The sequence below is a fragment of the Rhipicephalus microplus genome, chromosome X (assembly GCF_043290135.1).
Source record: "Rhipicephalus microplus isolate Deutch F79 chromosome X, USDA_Rmic, whole genome shotgun sequence".
Taxonomy (NCBI): domain Eukaryota; kingdom Metazoa; phylum Arthropoda; class Arachnida; order Ixodida; family Ixodidae; genus Rhipicephalus; species Rhipicephalus microplus.
In genome coordinates, this window is record NC_134710.1 from 153,228,942 (window position 1) to 153,250,083 (window position 21,142).

The 21,142-nt window shown below is 45.0% G+C and overlaps 1 protein-coding gene across 1 annotated transcript in view; it reads left to right on the forward strand.

Annotated features, from left to right (window-relative positions):
- Positions 1 to 20,905, forward strand: part of LOC119177048 (transmembrane protein 170A) — a 107,780-nt gene extending 86,875 nt beyond the window's left edge. The window contains exon 4 of the mRNA XM_075878021.1: positions 20,019 to 20,905. Within this exon, the coding sequence (XP_075734136.1) occupies positions 20,019 to 20,119 (101 nt within the window). The 3' untranslated portion in view covers positions 20,120 to 20,905. The remainder of the gene's footprint in view (positions 1 to 20,018) is intronic.
- Positions 20,906 to 21,142: the final 237 nt, after the last annotated feature.

A 21,142-nucleotide genomic window follows, 5' to 3' on the forward strand; every position in this document is an offset into this window, starting at 1 on the left:
GTAAACTGTGAATCGTCTGCTCGTATGTCTTTCTGTCTGTCTGTACATCCGTCCGTTCATCCGTCCATTCACCTCTCCGTTCATCCGCACATGCTGAGTGAGTCATGGAACTATAGGCAGTCAGGTACCGCGAGCTAAGAAGAACAGACTTGCGGCTTAGGGACTTCACCTCTAATAGCAAGACAGCAGGCCGTATGTGCTCGAGTGCTGACGGACGAAGACAACAAAGACAATGTGCACCGGCCGAGCAGCGCGCTATAATGTACAGGCTGACTATGATGATTAACACGTGGCCTTTGATTTAGCTGCTGTCACGATGTTGTAAGGTGATCCACCGGCACTGATCTCCGAGGTTACGATGCTGATTATTCTAAAAATGAAGTTAGTGCAGGAATCAAAAGCTTCAAAATAAATTTAAGCACCAAGTGTCTCTAAAGTTATCATCACAAAAGGTTTCAGACACTTATAGCATGGGTGCACTTCAGCACTCGCCCCGCCGCGGTGGGCCATATACTCGGCTGCTAACCCATTGATCACAGTATCGAATCCCAGCTGCGGCGGCTGCATATTCGATGGAGGCAAAAATGCTGCTGACCCTTGCGCTTAGATTTGGATGCACGTTAAAAAACCCCAGGTGGTCGAAATTTCCGGAGCGCTCCACTACGGCATCTCCCATAACGATATGGTGGTTTTGGGACGTCAAATCCCATATATCAATCAATCATTTCAGCACTCAGTAGAACAAAAAACGAATGAAAAAGGATGCCTCTGGTTTGAAAACACCGCCCAACTTAGTCGATCGTCCTTGACGCGATGACTAGTTCCATCGTAACCAATGAAACGTCGCAGCGTGTTGAGCAGTAGATTTGACTTTTTCATACTGTTGGCTCGTTCATAACGGGGTGTTGCCAGAGCTCGGGAAGAACGAGCTTCGCCCAACTCGGGTGAAACTCAGCCAATCCTCCACAGTGCCCCAGGCATGATTTTAGATTCACATTCCCAACCGCAGTGTTGAGCAACGCTCGAGGTAAGCATACGGTTACTGCTGGCAGCACTCCAGTATGATGGCTGCAGTGTTCTGTGCAGACGAAATGCGTGTGAGCATGTTCCTTTCTGGCACACCGCTACACGCTGTTGTATACAGCTTGCCGCAAATGAATTGAGGGCAAGTTCACATGCTTCGTGCAACGCATGTGCGGTCGATCCAATAGCTGTTCCAGAAATTAGAGCAGGCCTGCTCGTTGGTTAAGTGTAGCGGAAAAAATATGCATGAAACAGAATGATCTCTCGCTTGCATTTTTCATTGCGTTATGTGTGACCCTTACCGCCTTTCACTGGAGATTCTCTTTCCAAATTTTTCGTCATTAAAGACAATGAAAGTTAGCTCGATATTAGAGCGATAGTGCTGGAACATATACGAGCACGGCCAGCACCTGGCGAAGCGTAAGGATTAAGGGGGGACGCGGCCCTTGAAAACCGAAAAATCGCGAAAAAGTCGGTTTTTGAAAAACCACATTTTTGGGTTGTATGTCTCATAAACTACCTATTCTGTAATTATCAGCACCTAATTCAACCGCAGAGTGCAAAAAAATACTATTTTCGAGGCCGCCGCGGCGTCCAAAACAGGCGCAAATCCCGAAATCAAACCAAACTTCGCGCGCGCGCCATTCCCGGACCATGCGGTCGTCCCGTGCCATCTTGGTGTTGTTTTGACCGTGAATTCTTTCTCTCTCGTTCGCCGCATTGCAAAATAGCGTCGGCAGCACAGTTGAGACGCTATTGGCGTTTTCTCGCGATGCGATGCGGAGCACTGATTGGCTAGAGCAGCGCATTCATATCTCGCGGGAGAAAGCGTGCCCGCCATTGGCTGCTGTGCAGCAGCGGGGGCGGTCGCTCCTCTCGATGGCGCGTCCAGCGCGCTCGCTTCGTTGTTGCTCTCTGCTCCGTCCGCCTCGACAGACGTCTGCTTACGAGCCGCTCTTCGCCTTGTGCTATCTTTTCGATCATTTTCTCTCATCTTTTTTTCTTTTTGCACTAGTTCTGTGCCTTTCGGTTTTGTTGTTGCGGGCGATGCCGGCAACGAAGCCGAAGTCAGTGCGGAAGTCTGGTGCGCGGAGGCGCGCTATGCAGCTTGTACGATCATCGAAATTCCGCTATTCTGCTGCGGGTGCCGACTGCGTAGACGCTTGCAGCGACGGAACTGTGTTGTCGGCTGTCGCCAGTCGAGAATCCGACACATCGAGTGTGGCTGGAGCCGCAAATGCACCGAGTGTTTCCGAGATCGCCGGGCTCGACACGTGCTCCGAATCGATGCAATCCAGTGTGACACCGAGTGCTTCTGATATCGCCGGACCCAGCACTTCGTCTGAATCGGTGCCGCCATCGAGCGTGAGTGGACCGTCGCTTCATCTGCGGACGCGTTTCCTAACGAAGGAAGAAATCGATGCGAATGCGAAACGTCGTGACGCCGTTCGCGCTGAACTCGAGTCTACGCCGGCGACGCAGAAGAAATTTCAACTGATGCAGCCGGCTCTTGCACCTGCAGTGACAAGTGAGGGCGAACATTTTTCGCTGGTTCAAATGAACATCTTTAACGTCGTGCTCAGCCGCACAGTGTGCAAAGAATGATTGAAAGGTGCTATGACTGTCCGAGAGAGCACCAAGCTTGGACTTGCAACAAAACTTGAAGTCGTGTGCGCCTCTTGTGGCACCGTCGATAAATTATGGACATCACCTCGCAAAAAGGACACGCAGGCCTTCAATGTAAATGTCCGCGCCATAATGGCTATAAAGCAAATAGGCAAGGGGCAAACAGCTCTTAATGACTTTTGGGCTGCCATGAACGTCTCTTACAGAGGTCTTCACCACAAGACGTTTCAAAAGCACTTGAAAGAGACGTTCAGGAAGCCAGAGGCCACCGCTTTGGAGAAGTTTTATGCTGATTCTGCCACAGCAGTGATCAAAACATATAAAGAAATGGACCCCAGCTTCTGCAAAGACATCACCTTAGTGTACGATGGCACATGGCATAAGCGGGGTCACACATCACACATCGGAGTGGGATCGGTAATTGACTTCTTTACAGGTCTCATCTTGGATGCTGTAGTTCTTTCAAACCACTGCCTTGGATGCCAAACAGGGCCCAAACCTGGAGATGCAGCATACGAAAGCTGGCAGAAGCACCACATTTGCCAGAAAAACACAGACGCAAAATCGGGAAGCATGGAAGTGGAGGCAGGCTTGACTCTCTCTGGGCGGTCTGTATCCAAGCATGGCCTGCGGTACACCACTCTCGTGTCCGACGGAGACAGCCGTACCTTCGCTGCCCTCACAGAAGAGAATGTGTACGGGCTAGTGCCAATTGTAAAAGAAGAAGGTCTGAACCATGTTCAGAAAAGGATTGGAAGTGCTCTTCGAAACATTGTGCAGAAAAGTGATAAGCCACTTAGTGGGAAGGGGAAGCTGACTAAAGCCCTCATTGAAAAGCTGACAGGATATTATGGTTGGGCCCTGAGAAACAATTCAACTGACCTAACAGCCATGCAGCGTGCAGTGATGGCAACATATCACCACGTCACATCGACTGACCAGGACCCTCACCATGAACTTTGCCCTGAGGGGGCTCAATCGTGGTGCCGCCATAGAGCTGCAGAGGCAAAGCGTGAGCCACAGCCAAAACATAAACACAGCCTACCGGACTATGTTGCTGCAGCTATGCTGCCCATCTACAAAGACTGTCACAAAAGTCGCTTCTTCAGCACTGCCTGGGAGCGAAGACGCAAAATGTATCAGAATCATTCCACTCCATTCTGTGGTCTCTGATGCCGACGGAACAACACTCATCCTTGATCGCGGTAAAAACAGCACTGCATGAAGCAGTGCTGCGCTACAATGCCGGCTGTTGCAAAGCAACCCAAGTGATATCGGACTCCATTGGACTTCAACCAGGTCATCTGGCCATCCAGCGAGCTCGTGAAAAAGACGCTTTACGCCTAAAAAAGAATTCTAAAAGACACCAAGAGAAGATGGAGGCCAGGCAAAAGAAGAAAAGAGTGCGCCAGGACACTTCTAGCTACTGTGCTGGAGCTTTTTGAAGAAAACACGTGTTTTGAACTTTCTCGGCCTGTTTTCTCAGAACGGATTTTTTTGCTAGTTGTGGTGCTGAGGAAAGCAAGAACTCGAAAACCGTTCATCAGATTTGTGTGCCGTTTTTTTTATTCTGTTCCTGAATGACCTTGCAAGGGCGTAACAAGCTCCTTTTTTTTGAAAATTGGTGGTGGTAATTTATAATAAACAATTAATTTTTGATGAATCTGGTCATTACTGGTTACATCAAATTCAAAGTTGCGTGAAAATTTTTTGGGAGGGGAAATTAAAAAAACGGCTTTGTAGCGCCCTGGGATAGCTATCAAGGAATGACCACAATGAATTTCAGCTTTCTACTAAGTCCTGGGATTTCTCACGACTCTTCCTCAGGCACCCATGTGAAGCACCCAGTTAAACCTCAATAACTCTGGAACTAAGAAACACAGCTTCGTGAAACTTAGCAGTTGTGCTAGTTTTATTGTGGTGAACAACCCCTGAAAGTTTCATCCAGATATCTTAAAAAATAAAAATCGGTCTCCAGGGTAGCCTCCCCCCTTAAGAAACAAACGGTCTAAGCGAACGGATCTGCAGTGTGAATATTCGAGCAGGCTGCTGCGTTACGAGCGCGAGTGCTTCTGCTCTACGAGTTCCCGTGAACACTCGAGTTCTCAAAGCGCTATACGTCGCCTGTCCCAGCAAGTCTTGTCGATAAAACAAACGGTTTCATGTAATTGATTAATTTCATCAAATTAATGCTATAACTACTTAGTGGCACAAATGATGAGCACTAACAGATAAAGATGCCGATTGGATGGTATTAGAATTAATTGTAGTGTAAATGTGAAGAAAGAAAAGTAGAAGAAAAGGTAACTTGCCACTGGCAGGATCCAAATGTGCGACCTTCGAATTACACGTCTGATGCTATACGACTGAGCTACGATGGCGGTCATCCCTTCGTTCACTTTATTGGGTATACATGTGTACTTAAAAGTGGGAGCGTCAGTCGGCGCTGCCTGTTGCCATTGCGGCGAGTGCGGAACACACTTTTTGCCCGTTGGCGTCACGCATAGCACGTGATCTTATTAGGAGCTGGCAGCTGATGAAAAAAAGCCGCCCGCATCCTTCCACAGGGGAACTCTAGTAAATGCGTCGCAGTGAACTGGGGGTATCGCGTGAAGGTTGCATAATTGAGTATGGTTTCAGAATGCCTAATTGATATTTCGTCTTTACTCCTGATTCATTGAACGAAGGAGAAGAGTTGCCTTCAACGAGTGGCGGGACGCTGTGGTTGTGCCCCACTACTGGTGGAAGGTACTGCTGCTCCCATCGCATGTACTCGAGTCAAGCAAAGCGCCAAGACAAGGGAAAGCCAAGTAAAGACGCCCTTGACTGAATTCCGAACGCGCGATGCAGTGCCTGCCTATAGGGGTGGCCAGTGAATGGTTTTGAAGCGCGAGCTGTCGGTTCTTTACTAGCAGACGCTGCCTTCGTGGGCCTTGCGGAGGGAGAGGAGGAGGGGAGTGACAGTTGGCACGAGACGCGAGCATGTGTATTAGGGATGTGGACGGCGCCGCCGACGCCGGATCCGCGACCTCGCGCGACTAAGAAATGCGCCGCATTTAAAATCCCTCGCATACTACCTGATGGCATCTAGTCTGCCAGAACAAGACTCGCAATGAATGAAGAGAAAGAGTGTAAATTTAAAGGCTCGTTTTTTTTGTTAGATACAATAATACATATACTACTAAAAGAATTGAATTCAATCGGGAAACTCTATGAAACAAAGCAGTGTGCTATTAAATGTAGATTGTACTCGTTTAGTATGGAAGATTTCATATTTGCTGAACCCCACGTAGAAACGCTTCCTCCGTGTTATACCGATTATTCACACATCTTATCGTTTGTGGGCAGCTAATTAAACCGAGAGGGAATCCAAGGAAAGCACAGGGACATTAACCGTGGTTCTTACCTCTATTGTAATAATTCGAACCTAAATTGAACGAAAGTGAACTGGACGAAAAAGCACCGTGGACGAAAAAGATCCGCATGCCGAACCTTCGAAATATAAGTAATTCGAAGGTTGTGGGTACGGATCCCATCCGCAAAAAAGGCGATTTTTGTCCACGTTAAATTTTTTTAAATTCAGGTGAGAACCATTACAATAAATTTAAGAAACCACAAATATAATGGTTGCGTCGGGTGACCCAATTTTGCGTTGGCTAACCGGCCCCAGCCCCGCCGAACTACGTGGTTTGGTGACCACGTATATAATGTGGTCACCACATTATATCGCTCGGAGTTTCCTCGAAGACGGCAGACTGATCAATTCCTTTTGTAGAGTCGTTAACGTGAGTGTTTTTTTTTTCAATTCTTGTATGTACCATTACCTGTGCATACTTGTGCCATTTATACTTTATATTTTCATGATTCTTGTTATTGTTTTTCTTGCGATTGTTTTACATACCTTCAATTTTTGGCAACGCCGGCCGCTCTTGTGGCCAAGCCCTAATTTTTTTACCTATTAAACAGAGAAGGAAGAAAGGGTACCATGGTCAAGGCGATAACAGCGTGTGCAATTATTCAGCGATAACTCGATCCGGCTCAGCCCGATATACAAGCAGTAAACAAACTCTGCTATCAACATGACACGCAGGTAAGTCTAGCCCCACTGGAGCCCGCCATCCGGGTATAATTCCCGGCTCTTGACGGCGTAAAACACACGAGATGTTCACCACGGTGGGCCCCGGCACGTGCGGCAATGCGATTGCACAATATTCGTCGTTAAATTATGCTGAAATTTAAAGGACAGCCATCTATACCACGAAATGTTTTTTGTTCGTGCGAAATATCGAATATGTTTGTGTAGTGGACAAAACTTTTACGGACAAAAGAACATCGCCTCTCGTGCTTCTCCTCGCAGCAGGAGCCATGTTTCTCGGTGTTGTCTTGACATATTCCTATAAATGAGTACACACATGCACGCACATACACACACACGCATGCACATGCAAAAACGCTCACAGCCACACGGACATGCACACCTACACAAACACACACACAAGCATACACACCCGTTGACACAGACACGCACACACACACATGCACATACACACACATGCACACATACACACAAGCATACACACATGCACATACACACAAGCACATGCACACACATACACACACACGCACATAGCATGCAGCGCATCGTACTCTTGGTGGGCATCCGAATTATATCATTTATGACACATTAAACCCTAGATTTTTTTCTTGATCCTCATGAAAACTGGCACAATGTCGTGAGTTGAGTATGTTATGGGATAGGCTGGTTTAGAAGGTTAAATTTGCTTAGCAGCAAGGCTGGTTGACTGTTGTCGACTTTTCATTAAGTTCATTTACGACGGTGCTGCAGCTTGGGAATCTTTTGTAATTGAGACTTGTTGCGATGGCTCGCCCTGTTTAGCAGCGCGGATATGTTTAGAAAATTGTTACGTGCACAGAAAATGTGCCGTCCACGATTGACCATTGCTACAGGTATCGCCTTTTTATCTGGTGAAACGTTTGCATGAGTGGCGAGCGAACACCAGCCACCGATGCCCTTGCACACGAAGAGCGAACACCAGCCATTGCGCGTGTGGGACTATAAGGACCAAATACAGACAGCTTTTCACTTGTTTTCGTTGTCGATCGTTTGCCGACAGGCTTAACCAACATTATGTGCGACAACGTGATACAGGTTGACATCACGATGTTTGCAGATAGGTGCCTCGTTTTCACACACACATAATTTCTTGCGCAATATTGCTCGCAAAGCGAAATAGACCGCTCTTGTGTGGCGGATTCTGTATGTGGCGAAGCGAAGAAGTAAAATGCAGTGGATGCAAACGGCGACTTCCATTCCACAAGCGCTATTCGAAGTTAGGGCGTTTATAGCTCTGTTTGGTTATTGGCTACTTGGGAAGTGGGCGGTCAGCTCGTGAAAGGAGCTGGTAGGTTTCTTTTTTTTTTTTGTGGAACGCAGCCATTCTCACTCGCACCCATCTCCAACATGTCTCCCTCTCCCGCCTCCTTTCTTTGTCTCTGCCCTCTCTCCTCAAACTGGAAAACGCGCGAAACCATCGCTTCGCCCTGCCGTCTTATATTCCATAGCATTTTCGGGGATCCACTCCACCCAGTGGTTGGTCCTTGCCCTGGGCCGGCTTGCGCGACGCGCGCGGCACACTCACCCACTGAGTCGTTCCCCCATAGAGTGAGGTAGATATTCTCTCCGCCCGCTCAGCGAGATCAGGCGCATAGTCGTTTGCGTCCCTCTTCTAAGGAACTTCGCTCATCGGTTGTATTCGTACATGGAGCAACTGCCAGCTTTTTTTTTATTGCGTCACTCACCTACCCTAAATGCATATTATACTCTATCACATGTGTGGCGTTAGCGCTGTGTTGTGTATGAAGTTAAACAGTGTTTTGTGAAATTTCTCGCCAAGTATTTAACGTTCATAACTGCTCGTGTCATTGTAGCAGAGGCCGGCTTTCAGGATGTGACGGGAGAAATTCGACTGTATTGATTGAAAACTGAATGGAATCGGAGGTCAGCTTTCTCCCCCCCCCCTTCATTTCTTGATCCGCCACGTGCCCAGGTGAACAGGTAATTTGCAGCATAACGTGGCCGACTAATTTCTTCATCTATTCTGCTGTTTCGTATGCAATGCATACCCAGCCAAAACGCAGTACGTTTTCTGTACCAGACACACACGCACACACATATATATATTGTAATAAGCGTGTTCTTCGGAGGAGTTTGAGCAAAAAACTCGCCAGGGCAAGCAAGACAACTGAAGCACAGAAAACAGAAGGCCGAGAGCGCGACCCACGAACTTCGTCGTTTTTTCTCTCACTGGCACAGAGCTAGCGTCGATGTGCACCGGTACAATATATATCTACATATATTATATCTATATATATACCATCAGGCCGCAGCTCTTCCACTGCTATACATGCGATACATTTGCTCTGATATACAGTAGCGGCTTGACAAAGAAACTATGTGAGGCTGCTCACATCGCACGTAACATTTACACCATTCTGGTCTAGCGAGTCTGGTGAATACCCACCTGGGCGTCCTTGGCCGTCCAGTGCAGCTGCGTGGTGGGGAACGATGGGCTACGCGACACCATAGAGAACGGCTCGCCGCACAGCTGGCCCATCCTGAGCTTGACGCATTGCAGGAAAGAGCCAAAGATGGGATCAGGATTGATGGGCACCACGGGCTCCGCCTCCCTGGGACGCACGCACAGGATCGGGTACACGTAGTGGCGGTTGTAGCTCGTTCGGAACCGTACCTTCACGTATATCATCCTTGGCTCGGTCTGGTCCGGGAGGCGGTAGCCGTACTGCACCAGTAGATCGGAGTTAATAGGCGTGTGCTCCTATACAGAACAAACTGTTGCGATAAGGAATGATCTGCAAGCTGTAAGTTTTCCTGTAATTTAATAAAAAAGATACATCAGAGAACAGTTTACACTTGCGTGAAGAACCCCATCTGGGATATATGTTGCTATCTCTGACCAGCGTGACTTGTGTGAGAACTCAATCTACATAAAAGAATGGTGTAAAAAGTGGGAAATGGTAATTAATTTTGAGAAAACTGCATATTTATGTCTGAGCAACAAAATCCGAAAACTGGAGTTTACTTATAATGTAGGTGGATACGCTACCAGGCAAGTAGAAGAATTCAAGTACTTGGGCGTAACGATTACATCGAAGCTTAGCTGGACAGCACATATTGATGGTATATGTTCTGCTGCCAGGAGAAAATTGGGCTTTCTAAAATATGAATTGGATCGTTCTTCTAGTTCACTAAAACTTAGAGCCTATAAAGTCATAGTTCGTCCTTCTCTTGAATATGCCAGCATTGTGTGGGACCCCCACACAGCTGGTAATATACAGAAAGTAGAAAAATACAACGATTAGCTGCTCGATTTATAGACAACGGGTATAGATGTCGCGATTCACCATCAGCCCTGTTGCAGGATGCGAACCTCCAACTTTTGGCCAATCGAAGGAAAACTGCACGGCTTAACTTTTTCCGCCTTTTATACTTTTCCAGATCAGGATTACATGCACCAGATTACATAACACAGGACACAACCAGGTCTTCACGTCATAAACATAGTCGTAGCATTACACCTATATTTGCACGCACTAACATTTACAAGTATTCATTTTTCCCGAGAACTGTCTCTGATTGGAATGCTCTGCCCCATGATTCCCCTATGCTCAACACGCCGAGATGAAACTATACCCTTTTCTTGTCGCTTAAGTCTGCTTCTTTGCCTGTATTTGTCCCTTGTTTTTCACGAATTTTTAATGTACATGAATTTTGTTCTGCAGTGAATGTATACTGCAATGGAAGTGTATGTATGTGGAAGAATTTTGAACTGTATTGCCCTCTCCTGCATGGAACATACTTGGTCCGCAGTATGTGATAAATAAATAAAATAAATAAATCTGCCCAGTTGGATCAGAGACGGGTGATTAGCAATAAATATATGGCTGAGTTATTCTACACAGGGAAAGCAGGGAAACGCACTGAAAGTTTAAATACGCACCAAGAGGACGAAACCAATGCGATACGAACAAAAAACGCAGATGAGGAGATAAAAGCACCCAGATTTCGGTAAACAGGTGATCTGAAAGAGAACAGATGTGTGCTAGAAAGCAGGCTAAGGCGTTCATAATTTTGTAGAAGCCATGGTGAACACCCCTATGCACATAACTGAATACGAAATGCACATGCCAATTTTATTACAACCTTATAAAGCATACACTACCACAATTCACATTTTACAAGGACCACCACCACAATTGATATTAAGCAGCCGTTGGTGTAATGCATGCATTCGCTACCTGTACCACGTATTTGCTTGCTAAGGATTGTTGCAGCATGCTTTCTAGAGTTTATATGCTGCTATAAGGTCGCAAACTAGAAAAAAGCGTCGTTTACCACCTGTCACCTTTGAAGCAGGCTGACAGCTTTCCGCGCATTTCAGTGCTTGAAATCCACAGCTTCCAAAGCCACCATTGACTGATCCACTTTGGTAACATCTGAAGTGGGTACATCTTCGCTGCTTGCAATGTGCTGAAATAATTTTCTAGCTGTCCTCTGTTAATTGCGCTTGGTAATGCAAACAACAAGAGCTGTAGCATTTGTTGTACATGGCCAAGATGAGATTGTTTGAATTGCCGCAGTCTTTCGGTTAGCGCTTGTTAGCATTTTGTCCGGCTAGTGTTTCCGGCGCTTCGATGTTATGACGAGCTGGCCCGAGTTAGTATTTCCGGCATTAATTGCCAGGGTACATGAAAGTAACTTGCATGATATATTGCTTTATCAAAATATCACGTAATACGGGAGAGGTATGGTACTTCACACGCTACTCCAACCATGCGCTTTTGTGACTACGCGAGCTCGACGTTTTGATTTTTGGTTTCAGCAGACGAGAAATATGTCGATTATGATTGAAAGAAAAAGTGCATCAGGAAGAAGATTGTTGATACATTGAATACGATCGTGAGAAATGTTGAGGAGAATATAATCTCTCTCAGGACTTTATTGATCACACACTTTACACGGTCAACTTATGTCAGATGTTCTACTATGTACGTTTCCAGTGTTCTCTTGGGGATGCTCCTCTGGTGGATGTCGTATTCAACTGGTATCTCATTTCAACATTCAGCTGAGATCATGACAACCAAAGTGAGATGTTGTAAATATGTTAAGATTGAAAAATATGCCATGCCTCTAATAAAGTAATGCTTTAACTTTCCCAACAAAATGTTGCGGTTCACAACCTCAGAGATCCCAGAAATGCTATGGTGCAAAAAATTGGCCGAGATTTACTTTCCCATTTTCAGTGTTGAGTAATATAAGCTTCATCTGAGCAAGAAAAGTAAATTCAGTGTGTATCATTTTAGGGAAACCGTATTGAGCAGGATGCTTAAAACTACGAACGTCTGCGAATTCTGTGAGAAATCAAGAAACTTTTCGCGTATCCCTATACCTCTCATGTGACGTCACAACGCAGCGAAAACTAGCAATGCCAAAAAGACGCGTACGCACTCAGAGAGGCATTATTGCGTTGAACGACACCTTGAGTTTTTCAGAATTGCTCGAGAGTGTCCCCGTGAATTCGAAAATCGCTACTTGCCATTATTTTCACAGCGGCCATCTACTCAAGGCAGCTGGCAAAAAAAAATGAATTTTGTTTTAATATAAGGCTACAACAAGGGGGTGGGTGAGCTGATGTTATTTCATTTCGTAATAAAGTGCCATAGACTCTAAAAACTAAGAGTGCCGGGCACTTTCTTTGAGAGAGTACTTTCTTGTCCCATATTTCGCTCTCTTTTCCAGAGTAAATCACCTCTTGTTGAGGCAGAGTACAGCGATTCCCGCAGAACGGATCAAAGCACTACCCCTCAACAGAGTAACATAAGGCTACTCGAAGCAGAGTAGCATGACTCTACCGAAGAGGGTAGCAGTACAACTCACGAAAAAAATAACAGAAATAGGGCTTTTTAATTGTCATTACAGACTTCCTCGCGCGCCGGATGGTCAGGATGGCTAAATATGAGCACCACAGCAAAAAAAGAAAAGGTAAAAAAACAACTAAGTAGCATTCGTACCATCGACCTCTAGACGCACTGCACATTGCGAGCCTGACACGGTAACCACTATATATTTTTCTTGTTATAGTTAACATTTGTGATCTGTCTGCATTTTCTTGTTTAGAAGTGCAGAGTTGAGTGTCTCCACTGTTTTAAAAACCAGCCGGACAGTAAGTAACATGTTTCATGCGTTTGTTTTGTGCTTCGTGAGATCGGAACGTCTGTCCGAGACGTTTTTACTGTAGATAAAGGAGATTAGCGCAGACAAGTATGCGAACGACATGTCCACTGACTCGCTAAGTGGTTAGTAATTTCTGTGTAAGAAACATTGCGCTCATGAAGTGTGCATTAAACAATTGAGTTCTCTTTTTCACATCCTTGGACATATTTTCAGCCATTTTTCGTCAGGTACCTATTCCCCTTCAACCACTAAAGCCACACCAACTGTAGCCGTACCGTACGTTAGGCTTACACGAGCATCTCCGTCTGCAATGGTCGTAGCGTTAAACATGAATATTTTGAGCGCAATCACTGATTGATATCTAGGGTTTAACGTCCCAAAACCACCATATGATTATGAGAGACGCCGTAGTGGAGGGCTCCGGAAATTTTGACCACCTGGGGTTCTTTAACGTGCACCCAAATCTGAGTACACGGGCCTACACCATTTTCGCCTCCATTGGAAATGCAGCCGCCGCAGCCGGGATTCGAACCCGCGACCTGCGGGTCAGCAGCCGAGTACCTTAGCCACTAGACCACTGCGGCGGGGGAGCGCAATTACTGACCCTTCTTTATCAATGGGACGTGTCCTCATCATTTGCATAATTTCCTCATCTGTAGATACCATGATCATTGTGTGCGAGCTCGAGCTCTTCTCGAATAAAGCTCTTCCTCATAAATAGTGGACGGTGCCTCTCGATCCCCAAGTCCTCTCGCCCGTTATCAATGGAGCTCCCCTCGGGTCGTCGTCTACTACCACCTGCCATATCAGTGCAAGACAATCCTGGGTCATCCAACACCGCCGGCCCAGTGCAACCTCCGTCGTCGACTCTGCCAATGCACAGCCACCAGAGGGATCCGCCAGTGTTCTCAGAGTTTTCAACAGGATGACGCTGAAGAATGGCTACACACCTACGACCTCGTCAGCTAGTTGAGCAGGTGCGATACTCTACACAAATTACATACAGTCCCTGTTTGCCTGACTGAAGTTGCCAAAACCTGGTTTTAGAAAGCACCACCAAGATCTGCCCGACTGGGACACGTTCGCACGGCAGTTTCGTCAGATTTTTCGTTCCCTCAGTGTTCGCACGGAAGCAGCAATAAAGAAGCTTGCTGAAGGCATTCAACTGGTGGGTGAATCGCACACCTCGTGCATTGAGGATGTTCTTGCTTAGTGCAAGCGTGTAAACTCATCTATGCCTCAAAGCGACCAAATACGCCATATTATCAAAGGCATAAATACTGTCGCTTTTAACGCCATTGCATCGAAAATTCCTGCCACGACTCAAGATGTCAACACGGTTTGCCAGAGTCTAGACGAACTTCAGCCTCTTCGTCTCTGATATGATGCGTTGGACATTCGTCTTCCTGCGGCCCTAGACATCTGTTCCCCAGTCCGCGACATCGTTCGTGAGGTGCTTCATGGGCACTGCTTTTCCTGTGCCCCACCATCTACTTTACCCTCAGCTGCAGCCTATAGTTGCGGGCGATTGCGTCTGCGTCACATCTACCTTGTTCCACCAAATCCAGACCTCTTCAGGTACTAACGTACGCCGAAGTTTCGGCGCTCTCAGCACCCACCAATATCCCAACGGATACAACAGGTGGCCGTGTACCTGTGGCGCCAATGTCACCACCAATGTGTCCACAGCCATATCACACCATGCCGCGTCCTTCTCACCACATCTGTTACTATTGCGGCTTTAGGGGTCACATATCTCGCTTTTGCTCAAGGCGCCAACAGGACGAGCTCGAGCAGGCACACATGGATGATGGTATCTACAGATGAGGAGATTAAACAAATGATGATGACACGTCTCATTGATAAGGAAGGGTCAGTGACTGCACCCAAAATTTTATTATAAGGAGACTGTCATAGCCGTTTGCTTCGAATTCAAATCGTGACCGATTGAATAAGATAGTATTCGCTTGTTTTACTACACAGATCCGAAGCTAAAAATGCAGTTATTAGAAGTTCCAAGTGCTTTCCTGGGCGATGAAGTTCACAGGCGTGCGCTAAAAACACTGTTCTTTTTGTTAATCATCTTTAACGCCTCAACAAATGCAGTACGTTTTACTGCGTATATGTGTGCTTATTAGCTGGTGATAATCACTCGCAATGGGCCGAGGCATCTTTATGTAATCAAGATCAAGAGTATAGCCGCATTTTCCTCTCTCATGCCTAAAGAGTATGAGTATACTGCACTCTCTCACAGATAGGTAGAGTAAAAAAACAGTTTCACTCTCTCATTTCATACAGAGTGAAAATCAATTTCGCTCTATCATGTGTTTTGCTGGAGTAGAGGAACACTCTGAAGAGTAGCTTGACTTTTTACTCCTGCGATATCGTCTGCAGTTTTTAGAGTGTAGGTTCTCTAGTCCGAGTCATTCCTGGCAGCTCAATGAAAAAAAAAAAAAACCTTTACATTCGATAACTACATTGAACGATAGTCGTGTAATGCTGTCGAGACTCCTTGTGTGCATTAACGAGATTTTTTCGCGAGCTGTTCTTTGTTTTGCAAACACCCCCTTTTTTTTCTTTAACGCCTCTTTGCCAGCCACCTCGTTCATTGCAAGGCACCGCATGACAAGCAGTGCGGAAATTACTTGACGTAAAAAAATTATTGACTCATTTATTTACTTTTGTATTTGTAAGAGTACTGGCAAGATTGACAGGATGTTACAGACACTCCGGGAATATTTGACTACGCGCTCATTGAAGTGCAACAGCCACGAAGACAGCGCAGGTAGCGTAATGCTATTTGCTTTTGAACGAAGAAAACATAACGTTCTGCCAGCAGTAAACGCGCTTGTTTGGCGTTTTCACAAGGCATTGCGAGTCCCGTGCGTGCCTGGTTCGCCGGTGATGTAAACTTGATTTCAGGCACGACGGATTAAGAACAAAACGTAATGGTTTGACCCTATAGAGCCCCTGCTGAGTGGCGCCCTCTGCAATTTCGGGCATTCAAGACGAAAACGCACCACACACAGCGTGCTTGCACTGGAATCAACCAATACCGCTCACTTTGCTAGTGTACGGAAGGCGAACCTCCCTGTAGACGTACGGGATAACATATTAATATCCGTGGCAGAATCACTGCACTGCTCAGTTGAGAGGAACCTTCAGCTCACCTGTTTATTTACCGATGTGCCGGCGAAGGTGATTGCTCTCGAAAGTAGGGTGGAGGCGGAAGGGTGTGTAAGGGGGGGGGGGGGGAAGGGGGACAGCATTCATAACAAAGAAATAGCTTTAGCACCACGTATACTCTGAACTTGTATTTCTGTAATATCTTACGTGAATGGTCCGTTACTACGTTTGAAATTTGTTTTCATAACGCGAGTGTATGCGCGGAATGTGTGTGGTCATCGTAGGAGTAAAGTTAATACTTACGGTCTTCTTCCAGAACCTCTTCAGGTGCTTAAAACTTCTGAAGCGACAGTCGGGGAAAAGTTTGAAAGAGACGGCCACAACAGTTGCGATATCCATGCTGTAACGGGAACAATAAAACGAGTTTGAAACTCTTGAAACGAGTTTGAAAGAAAATGTGTGGGACACATTTTATTTCAAGTGTAAACGCTTGGCCAACTCACCGGCTACCACTTGTAAATTGCAATATCCACACTGATAGAATTTCGTCAAAAGACAATTAGCTAATTTTTGCTAACTAGTCAATTGTTTTTATCATATTTTTTTACTGCAAGAAATATTCCACGATTCAAACGACCTGGCTCATGGGAAACAATTATGCTGTCTGTCACAGTTAAATAATTAAAATTCTGTGTTGTCTCAAATTAGCAGACCTCATAAGATGGAAATCTTTGTTTCCTAGGAGTACGCGAGAGCTCCAGCACCATATTTTGATATTTCGTTCTGACCCCAACGCTTAAGCTTATATACAGCAGAATGCATTACCATACTTAATTCAGCTGCCATGGTTTGTGTGAATTGTAGCGCTCCGTACAGGTCGCTTCAATCTTGCGCGATGGCTGGTACTTTTTTATGCTCTATACGTGCAGCAACGGCAGCACTGAGTGGCTGAGAATTTCACTGCTAAGTGCTGAGTTGGCGGGCACGATCCAAAGCCTTTCCGCATAGCGATCGCGGAGAGACGACAAAAACACTTGTCATTTGAAAATTATGTGATGCTCGTAAAACAAGCCCACGGGGACATCCATTGTGATGAGGTTTGTGGCATTTGCAAAAAGAAGCTAAAATGAAGTGACTGTAGAGCAAGTGAACGTGTACAGCGAAGCATATAAGTACAGGCGATTCGCAACTTAGCGAAAAGCTACTTGTGAACAACACAACAGAAAAACCCTTAGCAGGTATGTGCCACAGAACAATTCCATTAATTTCCACCTGTATATTAAAAATAAACAAAAAACTAACTAAAGAAATACATGCATAAATAAGTTTATCAGACATAAATTGGCTGTGCGCGGCGCATCTGGGCCGCAAATCGAGTTGGTTGGTCTTCAACAAAACGTACGCTAAAAAAAATTGTGCCCTTCTACACTTTTCATCAAAATAATATGTCACTTCTGTTCCGAGTGATCTACGCAGCTTCGCTAGTCGTCCACTCACACAAAGTGGAACAGCTCGTAACTTTTTCTTATTTATGCCGTCAGTTTTTAATAAAGTTGTAGAATACAGCGACATCTAATGAAACAATTTATGCAGATTTTGCTACTCTGTATATGTAAAAGATAATTGTGTAAACTCTACCTATTATAGTACATCTAAGGGGCAATAGTATGTACCATACTCTGCTCTGAGATTCACCACTATTATGGCCGTACAGGACTTAAGGAATGATTTATTTGATTAATATGGGGGACTTAACGTCCTAAAACCACCATATGATTGAGAGACGCAGTAGTGAAGGGCTCCGGAAATTTCGGCCACCTGGGGTTCTTTAACGTGCACCCAAATCTGAGCACACGGGACTCGGCATTCTCGCCTCCATCGAAAATGTAACCGTCGCAGCCGGGATTTGATCCCGCGACCTGCGGGTCAGAAGCCGAGTATCTTAGCCACTAGACCACCGCGGCAGGGCAGGACTTAAGCAAAAACCCTGCTGAAATTTCAACACGTCATCAATCTGTTTATTGTTGCTATGATTGAGATATTTGGACAGACACGGTTGACAGAATTCAAAAAGATATGTTTGTGGTGCTGAGTGATGGATTTGTAATCTCCGCACGATTTATACCTTCTGAAAATTCACCAATTTTTCGGTAATTTTCGTAAAGTATGTGAGGTACTACATAAATGTTCTGCCTGCAGTTTCCAGAATATCATTCCGTTTCTTGAGAGCATTTTTGCGTTCAATATGTATGTATTTCAATAAAAAGTATATGAGATGGCCTTGGGCCAAATTTTTCCTTCAAGGGCATAAGTAGTACCTAAATCAGTTATCAGGTAAACTCGTGCGACTCTTGTTCTTGTGCACGTCAGAATGTCATACAGGCGATAGCAGACCTTGTAAAAAAACTTTGTTTTTTCGTCAGTCTTTTTTTTCGTCAGTAGTAGTGGCAGCAGTAGTAGTACTAATATTAGTAGTAGTAGTAGTAGCAGCACTATTAGAAATAGTAGTAGTAGTAGTAGCGGCAGCAGCAGCACTAGTACTAGTAGTAGTAGTAGTAGTAGCAGTAGTAGTAGTACACTCACCTAGCCCAATATAACCTAGCTTGCTGATTTTTCTTCCACAGGGTGTACCAGCTTTGCTTTGTGTTTCATTCCACAATTAAGATTTGCTGCTGCCACAGTGGCTGAAGCCATCAAGGCAACAAAAAGATTCAAATACTATTTGTCCTTAAGTCTAGCGATTTAGTCAGAGTTCTTCTCCCGGATCAAACAGTATTTAGGGTAGGTAGGTGCACTTATAATACGAGATTTGCAAGGTTGCCCTTCTATAAGCTAGCATTGTTTGGTTACTTTTCCTCTGTCGGGTCTATATAACACAACATGTATTATCAGGAAAGGGCATCGGGATGGCTAGCCGACAGCTCGGTCGAATGAAAAACAATGGACCCTTGGTTTGTCATGTGTCAAGGTGCTGCAACTATAGTTGGTTTTGACACATCAATACTATTATAGTATCCTTAGCAATAAAGGTCCCAGTATAACCTGAATCATGCTCAATGAGCACCACATGCACTGTTCACCGTACTCTCAACTTTCGTACCACTTTTTCCGCATTATGAATGATCACAAAAAAGTCAACGAGGTCGTAGCACCGACTTACCGTCATGTGTCGCAGCCTGATGCCGACAGCGCACACCGTCAGCTCGGTCTTTGTTTCCGTAGCCAGTATTTGCCAGTCTTGGGATGTAAAAACAGATGATTTGAAAATAGAGGTCTCGTGGTGTAAACTATCTAAACATGTGTATTTTAATGAACGAAAGACAAAAGAGTGAAACTAGGCAGTTCTGACTTCCGGAATTTGGCAGTTTCATTGTTTTTAAGAAAATTCAACCTCCACACAACACTATTATAATCATCCACTGTAGAAATTGCCGATTTCAATACAGCGTATCCTTATCTTCAAAAATACGTTTAACATTACGTCACTTTCACCCTATAGCAGCTCCAAACTTGAATAAAGTGCTGGGCTTGTTGGCCTTCTTTGTTTCTCTTAATTTTTATCTTTCTTTCTTTTTTCTCCATTCTCTTTATTTTTCCGTTGTCTTTTTGGTGCCTGTTTACTTTCCTCTTTGTATAAATATTTCGTTCTCTCTCTTCTCCGTCTACCTTTCTTTCTCTTTGCTTTAATATTTTTCTGTCCATTCATTTCTTCCATTAAACTCTGATTTATTCTCTTCCCTCACAACTTTTCTTCCTCACTCTCACTTCTCCTTCCCACCCCCTTGCAATTGTACACTATACAAGGCTATTTTTTGCTCTGCATAGCGTGCCTGGATAGCCGATAGTGGCTACAATACACGCCTTCACATCGTAGGTATGTTAGTTCGAATCATGCCTCGTTATAAATATTCACTCATCAATCCTTTCCTCAAGAATTTCACACTTGCTTTTTTTTCTCTCTCTCTCTCAGCCACCAGAGTTATCAAGTGCCAAGCCGGGCAAATCGGCGCTCGTGCTCTGGGATCGAAGAAGAAGATGAAGAGGAGGAAGAAGATAGCGCATCCCGTTTAAGGATGATTATTGTGATAGTCGACCGTTCGTGGATTTGAACCGACGGCTGGCATAAAGGGCTCGGCTATTATTGCAGTCTTAGCTTCTTGTGGGCCCGCGTTCGAAGTTCACAAACAAAACACAGAGACAAGATAGGCAGTCAGAAAAGCACAATTACCTACTGCTGGTATAACGTCGTCGGCAACTAGGAAGTCTCTCCCTGCAAAATAATAAATGAAAAAGAAAAGAAGGTCAATGAAAGAAAACGAGGACAGAAAGACAAATGAGCGAGATAACTACCTTCTGAATCCAGCAAGCAATTAACAGCGACTTAGTGATTATATTTTAAATATTTTATTTCGTTTCAGACGCAAAACGGACTCGTGGGTACATCATTTCGAAATCATAGTCAGAGAAAGAATTATTTTTGAATGCCTACACGCTGTGATTTTCTCTCGTATTTTTATTAGGACTGATAAAGCATTGTTCTGAAAGTCTGGTCATTAATGTCGCGTTCACACAGAGGTTCACTGATGAACATGAAACTAATGAGCGGATGTATATGCCTATGCACATACTGTGCCCAGACAAACACAAACTTGGGGCGAAGTTAGCACCTGATCACCCTGCAATGTTTTTTTTTAGTTTTCTATTACAGTCAACGAGAAACGAAAGAAGCGCTAAAAAGAAACATCGTGTAATAAACTTTTTGTACCAGAACTACCGATGTTATTAGTTTGGAATGATAGTGTTTTTGTGTTGTTGTTGTTGTCTGATAAGTCAAAATAAAAACTCAGTGCTCGCAAATCCTCATCAATTAAGTACTTCAAGTCGAAGTGTGCATCTCGTCCTTTCTTTTAGGCTAATCACCCACTCATTGCTGCTGAAAATCTCGTGGGCTCGAGCATGCGATGATTAATTTTTTGGAGACCGTCGCAGTTTCGGTTTCAATGAGTGCCGCGTGAAGCGGCACACAGAATGGTTTTCATATAAAGCAGGCTACGTGAGCACCTTGCGCACAACTCTTTTTTGGAGAGGGCTGGT